At 39.7% G+C, this 8,527-nt stretch overlaps 1 protein-coding gene across 1 annotated transcript in view; it reads left to right on the top strand.

Annotated features, from left to right (window-relative positions):
* Positions 1-7,839, top strand: part of slc8a4b (solute carrier family 8 member 4b) — a 106,419-nt gene extending 98,580 nt beyond the window's left edge. The window contains exon 10 of the mRNA XM_007242040.4: positions 640-7,839. Within this exon, the coding sequence (XP_007242102.3) occupies positions 640-1,019 (380 nt within the window). The 3' untranslated portion in view covers positions 1,020-7,839. The remainder of the gene's footprint in view (positions 1-639) is intronic.
* Positions 7,840-8,527: the final 688 nt, after the last annotated feature.

The following is an 8,527-nucleotide window of genomic DNA, read 5'->3' on the forward strand; positions in this document are numbered from 1 at the left end:
GCATTCAGCAACAAAAAACGTTAGTGAGATTAGGATGTTGGTTGGGTGATGTCCACCACCCTACCTCAACTTCAGCTCATCCCAGCAGTATTGGATGGCGCACATCAATTCAAAGAGCACAGCTCCACAGCGGGCTAAGGCGCTGCCACTGTGATCAGGAGATCACAGGTTCGAATCCTGTTCATACAGCTTGCCATCGGCTATCGGAGCCCTGAGGTAGCACAATTGCTCTTCCCACATCACTCTAAAGGGTGATGTCAATCAGCACAATGCGTCTGTGAGCTGATGTATTAGAAGTCGCTGCGCTTTCCTCCGAGTGTGTTGTGATGCTACTCAGCAATGCTGCATCAGCAACAGTTTGAAAAAAGGCAGTGGCTGACTTCACATGTATCGGAGGAGGCATGTGCTAGTCTTCACCCTCTGGGTGTTGGGGCATCGCCAATGATAGGGGGAGTCCTAATTTGAGCATATTTACATATGTGTCAGCAATGGCTGCAGCCTAAAGTAGCTGAAGAATGCTATCATAAATAGAGGTGTCTGCATAAATTTGATCAGTATATTGTATTTTTGTGTATTTGATCTTCTTTTCCACTTCCTTTTTCACACTTCCCTCTTTCTCTTTCTCTACCTCCTCCACAGACACCTTTGCCAGTAAGGTCGCCGCCATCCAGGACCAGTATGCAGACGCTTCCATCGGCAACGTGACCGGCAGCAACGCGGTCAACGTTTTCCTGGGAATCGGTGTGGCCTGGACCATCGCTGCTGTGTACTGGCGCACTAAGGGACAGCCCTTCTTGGTGGACCCCGGCTCTCTGGCCTTCTCCGTCACCCTCTTCACTGCCCTATGTGTGGTGTGTTTCAGCACGTTGCTCTACCGCCGCCGCCCCTCTGTGGCCGGAGGAGAACTGGGCGGCCCTCGGACTTGCAAAATGTTGACATCGTTGGCCTTCATCATGCTTTGGCTCATCTACATTCTCCTGGCCTCTCTGGAAGCATACTGCCACATTCCTGGATTCTAAATGTGAAAAAGAGAGAGAGGTTTAGAGAGAGAGAGAGAGAGAGAGACAAAGAGAAAGAACAAGAGTAAAGCATGTGAAGAGACGTTTGGTCTTATGGGAATTCTCACAGTAGATCAGTGTCTTCTGACACATATTAGTCTTTCAAATGAACCGTGTCTCTTCCCACACTCTAGTGAATCTTCCTCTCTCCATCCGTCCTCTCGGCTCTCTAAAGCAGTACCTTACCGTGGGTTCCTTTCTCCTTTTGCCTTACTGTAAGAACTCTAACGTTGTCTTAATATTATATACACTCTTGAAAATGAAGGTTCTCAAATGGTTCCCAATTTGGATGTATGGATAAAATACCTTATGTTATGTTAAGGTTCTTCAAAATTAAAAATGGTCTAAATATCCTCGCTTTGAGTTAATGTACTACATAATATAGCACTGCCCTTTAGTTTTTCACTCTCGAAATTGTAATTCTCCCTACAGTAACATCAATTTTGAAGACCACCCTAAATTAGAATCATATGGGACCCCACAAAATATGCTAAACCCTTACCAAATTCACTGACATGAAAGCTAAAGAATGCTACACTGACCTGCAGCACATGCATGCAAGGCCTTCTGAATTTAATGTGGATGTGGATTGAGTTGCTTATCTGTTCGAATGGACAAATCTAGCCAGACTAAGCCAGTGATCATTTCCACCCACTGCACTGTACACTGTGGGTGGTAATGCCTTCTCTGCTGTATTCCCAGTACCCAAATTACACTGTGGTTCGAGGAATGTTAATTTCTGGTACAGCTTCAGAAATATAATGTGCCATCCGTACTTTACGTTGCCTTACCATGAGCACAATGTTCAGTCTCCCAGTGTTTAACTTTACTTACATGGTAGCACCTCACAGCTTATACATGTGCAGGTGTACCAAAGTCATCCCCTGAGGTGACAGTTTGTGATCAGTTTACTACTTTACTCCCATGACTTTTGTATGTGCATGTTGTAGCGTTCCCTCTGCATATCTGTCATATCGCGTTCCAGAGTAGTCATTTGTGGGGGAATCTAGAGGAACCACTCGTTTTTCCAGTGTTGTATTTTTTGCGTTTTAGTTATTATTAATGAATTTCAGCAGATTTTTGTGCATCTGCTTTAGAAAGTAGCTCAGTCCTCAGCTCAGCGATGGCTTGGAGAATGGAAGATGGTGTCTTGATCAGGCCTCCAGTCAGATGTAGCATTAGTTTTTGGCTTAGATCTGGAGTTTACCACACTTGTCCAGCATTATTCAGGCCTTTTTTTATGTGTTTTTTACACGTCTTCCACTCAAAATATCAAACCTGGAGTATGACCTTCACTTGACCTCTGAGTATTTTATATAACTGAACACTTAGGTAGCTGCTTTAAATGTAAAATTCCTGTTTCAGTAAGAAGCTCGTGAAAAAGCTTCCTTACATGTAGCCACCCTCTGTCATCCCCAACAATTATATGAAACAGAATTTAAAAGCTTAAATTAGTTAAAGAAAATCTATTTAAAGCATTTGAACTAAAACCAAAATGCTCCAAAAATATTTGGCACCTTTCTTTTTAAGAGTGTATCCAGTAACCAGTGAGCCTATGGATTTTTCCTCCTTCTTCAACCACTCCCTCCTGTTTGAGCCAGTCTGAAGAACCGCTTTCCAAAAATTATGTTTTTTTTTCTACTCCTTTTCAATGGTGTCAAGTGTCAATGGTGTCAAATTGTTATCGTGTAATTGTAACAATGATGTTGAAAAGAAGACATTGAGACCAAGACTGGTCTACAGCATCAGACGCTCTAAAGTTCTAGACTTCAAACTAAATGATGGACTTGCTGTATATCTGCATGTGTGAAAAAGAAATTTGTTCAAGAAGCTTGTTTTAAGACAAAATCAGTTTCTACAAAAAAAGGAAGGAAACTAAGGTGATGTGGGTAAGAAGAGTTGATGGCATGTGGGTCGAGAAGGAAGAAATTGCAGGTAATGAAGGATGTCATGACAGGACACTCTGAGCCTGGACTCGGAAAGCTTGGGTTCAAGAACCAATCAGAAAGAGGAATGAAGTGAAGTGCTAATGATGGTGCTGAAGATTACACCCTCTATTTAAAACTGTCCAGACTGGACGCAGATGCTGCCCAGTCCCAGTCTAAAAAAGGATATTCAGCAGAGTGTTTCTACTGACCGTGTAAACTAATTTAGTCCAAGGTCAGATTGGGTGTAGAAAAACAGCCGCTTTCTGTTCTTTTTTTTTTTTTTCAGGTATTTTTTGTGTTCAAGGAAACTGACTGTATTAAAACAATAGGGAAAACTAAGCCGTGTGTAAAAAGCTGAGTGCTGAGTGAGGGAGCAGAGTGTGTGATGGCATTTACAGTGGAACAGAGACCACCTTCACCACGTCAGATGGAGAAGGTTGGATGTTACTATGGAAATACCGGACGGGAACGGGAAATGACCTTTGCCACAGCGGACCCCCTACAGTGGAGCATGTGTGTTCAGAGTGTGTACGCTCGGCCTGTTCTTGCAGGAACACACTGATTTTATGTGATCAGAAGTTGCAGGTGTTACTACTACTACTACTACTACTACAACACTTATTCTTATTATGATTATTGTTATTATTATTATTTTGATATATTGATCACAATACTTTATTGCTGTCGTCAATCTACAACTCTGCTGTTACTGTACGTTATCCGTCGTCACTGTTTATGTTGTCAAAGTCAGTATTTGTAACAGCTGCTGGGTTTACTGTGAATATAAAGTGGGTAGAAAAAAGAGAGAGTGGGAGACAGAGAGAGAGAGAGATTTTGTCACTGTCCAATAAAAATCATGTAACTTTAAATTTCTGTATTTTTAAGAGAGGACAAAATGTTCTTAACTTTAAATGGAAATCAATGTAAAATGAGAGTTAATTCCAAGTAATTGTACAGCATTTCTATTGATCTATTCACTTAGAACTATTCACACAGTGTATAGAGCAGAAAAAAAAAACTAAAACAGGCAAAATAGAGATAGATGTTTTTCATTGGACAGCAGCGTTTTCCTCCTCCCTCTGTCTACTGTATCTCTGTGTGTGAGAGAATGATGGATGTAATAGTAGCTCATACAGCTGAGAAACAGAATGAAAGAAGAGAGAGAGAGAGGAAAAAAAGGAAAGACGTGTGACAGATTTAGTACTCGTGCAGACGTTTAGCTATTTGGAGTAGCTGCCTCGGCTTAATACATTGTTTTGAGTGATGGGGTGCGTATGCAGTGTATTTTTAGGACCTCCTGTTGCTAGGCGACCATTCCAGAGAGTCATTGTCTTGTCTGAGCCTGTTGATACTCTGTGTGTGAGCGTGTGTGTGTGTGTGTGTGTGAGAGTGTGTGGTAATCGTCTTATAAGGTCACTACCTTTCTTTCCTGCAGTCTGCTTGCTCTTAAGTCTTAATGAATTGGAGGTCCAGCCTCGAACATCCCAATGCAAAAACAACTGCTGTAATTGGATTCCATCACCAGATATCCAGAGTGCTTTCTGAATGAGAGAGAGAGAGAGAGAGGAAGGGTTCAGTGACGTCTGTGATGAAGAATGGAGGGGATTAGGGAGAGTGTTTGTGGATTGAGATTCAGAGAAGTGGGTGATCAGTCATGGGAAATAGAGGGTTTTTTTATACAAAGGAAGTCATTTATTGTTTTCATATCCAGATTTTTTAACTACAGTATATTTACGTAAAGTATCTGTACTTAAAATGTACACCATCTAAGAAAGATAGTTACTTATTACATAATGGCATTCATAATAAACGGACCAATAAAATGACCCAAAATTGACAAGGAATCAAATCTTATGTTGATCACGTAGATTTGTACAATAATTCAAATTGATATTTGAGCAGAATGTTTAGGTTATGCTGAAATATTGTGGGAAAAATCCCTTATTCTATTCATCTTACTGGATTTGAAACTACAGAAATAAATGTTACATGTGATGCTAAGTTCTAAATTTTATAAATGTCATTGGCATCAGCCCAGAACTCCCAATATCAGCTCACAATTCCCATATCCGCCCCTAGTTCTCATATTACCTAACAATTGGATCTCTATAGAAATAAATTCTACATTTCTGTGTAATGCGAATGTTTCTATGTTTTATTAATGTTATTAAGTAACATTTGCACCAGCCTAGAATTCCCATATTGGCCCACTACTATTCTTATATCAGCTCACAAATCCCATATAAGCCCACAATTCCCATACCAATCCCCAATTTATATATAAACCCCCAAATTCCCATATATATAACATTTTAATTATCAGCCCAAATTTCATTTATTGGCCTGCAAATCTCACATTGACCCAACATTCTTATATAAGCCCACAATTCCTATTTTGGGATACAATCCCCAGATCAGCCCACATATATCTCTGGAAAAAAACCACTTAAAAATGAGTTTCCACATTAAAAACCTCTAAAAAAAGAAGGATGGATGATCACAAGCCTTTAAACCAAGCTGGACTGCTTGCATTTTTGCACCAGGAGTGGCATAAAGTTACTTAAAAGCAGTGTGTAAGACTGGTGGAGGAGAACATGCCAAGATGCATGAAAAATGGGATTAAAACCAGGGTTATTATAACTATTACAATTTAATATATATGAACTTGTTTTCTTTGAATTAATTGAGGTCTGAAAGCTCTGCATCTTTTTTTTTTTTTTTTTTTTTTTTTAATCATTTCTCATTTTCTGCAAATAAATGCTCTAAATTACAATATTCCTATTTGGAACTTGGGAGAAATATTGTCCGTAGTTTATAGAATAAAACAACAATGTTCATTTTACTCAAACATTTACCTATAAATAGCAAAAATAGAGAAGCTGATTTAGAAACTGAAGTGGTCTCTTAATTTTTTTCCAGAGCTGTATATTACATTTTTAATGATCGCCATTTTTATATCAGCCCAAATTTTATTTTATTGGCTTACAAATGTCACATTGGCCCAACATTCTCATATCAGCCCACAATTCCTATATTGGGACACAATTCTTAGATCAGCCCACATATATTGTCTAATAATTCCTGTATCTGCCCACATTTCCCATACCAGTTAAAATGGCTATATATGTCCACAGTTTCCATATTGTCAAAAATCATCAGTTCATATCAAAAAATGAATGTTAAAGTTTAGAGATTTTGGTTAGACAATGTCAAATGTTCTACATACACGGGTTACAAACCCCGTGTGTGTGTGTGTGTGTGTGTGTGTGTGTGTGTATATGTGTGTGTTGTAGAGGAATGTCTCTCTTCTGGCTTCTCTCCCGGTGTCCTGATCCAATCACTGAAAGTGGTGTGTCTGGGTGTCACTGACTTTGTGTCTTGACAGGTAGAGTGAACAAGAGGGCACACACACACACTTACACTCAGACACACACACTTACACTCAGATACACACAGAGAGTCATCCATAGACATTAACCTCATAGCACCAGTGCAGACATCCTTTAATACGTTTCTCAGCACTGTCTCTCTCTCACAGTCTTCCTGCCATCTCTCTCTCTTTCTCTCTCTCTCTCTCTCTCACTATTACACACACACAGATTGGCCTTCATTTAGAAGTGGTTATGCAGTACTAATGTTTGCACAGTAAGCAGTGAAGAGGGAGTATTAGAGTGAATTAAATCTCTTGGTAAATCCTCATAAACACTGATGCAGTTCAGTTGTGTGTCTGGGTTTGTGTGTATAATTATGTCATTAATGGAGATTATGTTGGATTGTTGCTGTCGTAAGAAAATCCTGCATATTCTGAAACATCTTAATTATAAGAGAGAGATAAGTGATCATAACAATAATGTCTTAATGTATCTTCTTAATGTAGCGGAGATGTACAGTCTGGTAATGTACGGCTAATGAGATTTTACTTTGGACCATTAGTTAAGAAATGTCTACAAACGGAGAATGAAAATGGGTTTTTTTCTTAGGACAGTGACAGTCTCAGAGTTTCAGTATTTGCTCAGTCAGTATGTTATTGTGTGAGTGTGTGTGGTTGTATGTGCATGTATGTGTGTGTGTGTGTGTGTGTGTGTGTGTCGGGTGTATGTAGTTGCATGTTGATCCACTGTTTTAGATGTTTACATTTAAAGATATGAAATTTGTCAAAAAGCAAGTACCATCAGAAAGTGTGTTGTTTCTGTTCCTCATTCTGCTTTTATCCACACAAGAATAGCAATCAGCCACAACATTAAAACCACTAAGATTAATGTCATGTAGCTTCAAGCCATGAACTCCACAAGAGCTGTAAAGGTGTCCTGTGGTATCTGGCAACAAGGCAAGACATTATCTGCAGATCCTGTATGTCTTGTAGGTTGTAAGGTGGCACCTCCATGAACATCTCCGTCCTTTGGGTATCCCTTGGAACAGTAATTACTGTTTTTCACTTCACTTGTCAGGGGTTTTATGTTAGTGTTATGACAGTGTATTTTAATTGCAGCTTATCTTTGCTTTAGATCTCAGCTCATCTCTGAACTTCTTCAGAGGATCCCCAAGTACATCAGTCAGCTCATTACATCTGATCTGTGCTTAATGTTTACCATCTTTAACATTCGATACACTTTAGCTCTTATTCTGAAGGTGGTTTTGTTGAGGAACTGGAATCTGTGTGTGTGTGTGTGTGTGTGTGTGTTGGAGGGGGTCATTTAGAGAGCTTATGTGCACACAGCATTTGCATGTTTCATCCTCCCTCATGACTCTATCCAGTCTGACGTGGTTTTAGGAAATGTCGTCTTGAGATATTTTTAAACATGACCTTATTTTTCTTTCTTTTAAATCTGAATTAAAGTTTCAAACGGAGCTGATGACAATAGCGTGCTGTGTGATCTGTGTGTACTGTTCTCCTCAAACACATGAATTATTCTGCAGGTTAAGATGCCATTTAGCAGAGTAAGAGAGAGAGAGAGAGAAAGAGAGAGTGAAAATGTGATTTAAAGAGGTATATTGACAGGAAATGGCGAGGTGGATCAGGAGAGGAAAGAAAATAAGGTAAATCAATCTAAGAGAGAAAGGTTGAGAGAGCGAGTGGGAAGAGTAAGTGGTAGATTAAGAAAGGCTGAGGGGTAGATTTAGATAGAGAGTTAAATTGACAGAAGGATCTAGATGAGGAAAAAGGGTAGATCAAGGGACACTGAGGTAAACTGACAGAGAGATAAAGAAGAGAAAGGAAGATAGAAAGAAACTAAGGTAGACCAACAAAAAGAGCTCAGCAGAGAGGAGGTGAGGTGCTGAGATATGTACGAGGAAAGAAAGGGAGCAACAGAGAGAGACAGATTTAGAGAATGAGGTAGTGTGAGAGAGGATATTGAGAGGATATAGAGTCCAATAGATGAAGGAATAAGAGGTAGATTAAGATAGAGTAGATCAAAAGAGACTGAGAGAGATTCTGAAAGGAGAGAAGGAGGTAGACAGTGCTCAAGAGCGGCAGGTAGAGGGAGGTAGATTGAGAAATTAAAGAGGTAGCTTTGAGATAGACATTATGTTCGAGAGGAG

Source organism: Astyanax mexicanus, chromosome 8 (assembly GCF_023375975.1).
Source record: "Astyanax mexicanus isolate ESR-SI-001 chromosome 8, AstMex3_surface, whole genome shotgun sequence".
NCBI classification, from domain to species: domain Eukaryota; kingdom Metazoa; phylum Chordata; class Actinopteri; order Characiformes; family Acestrorhamphidae; genus Astyanax; species Astyanax mexicanus.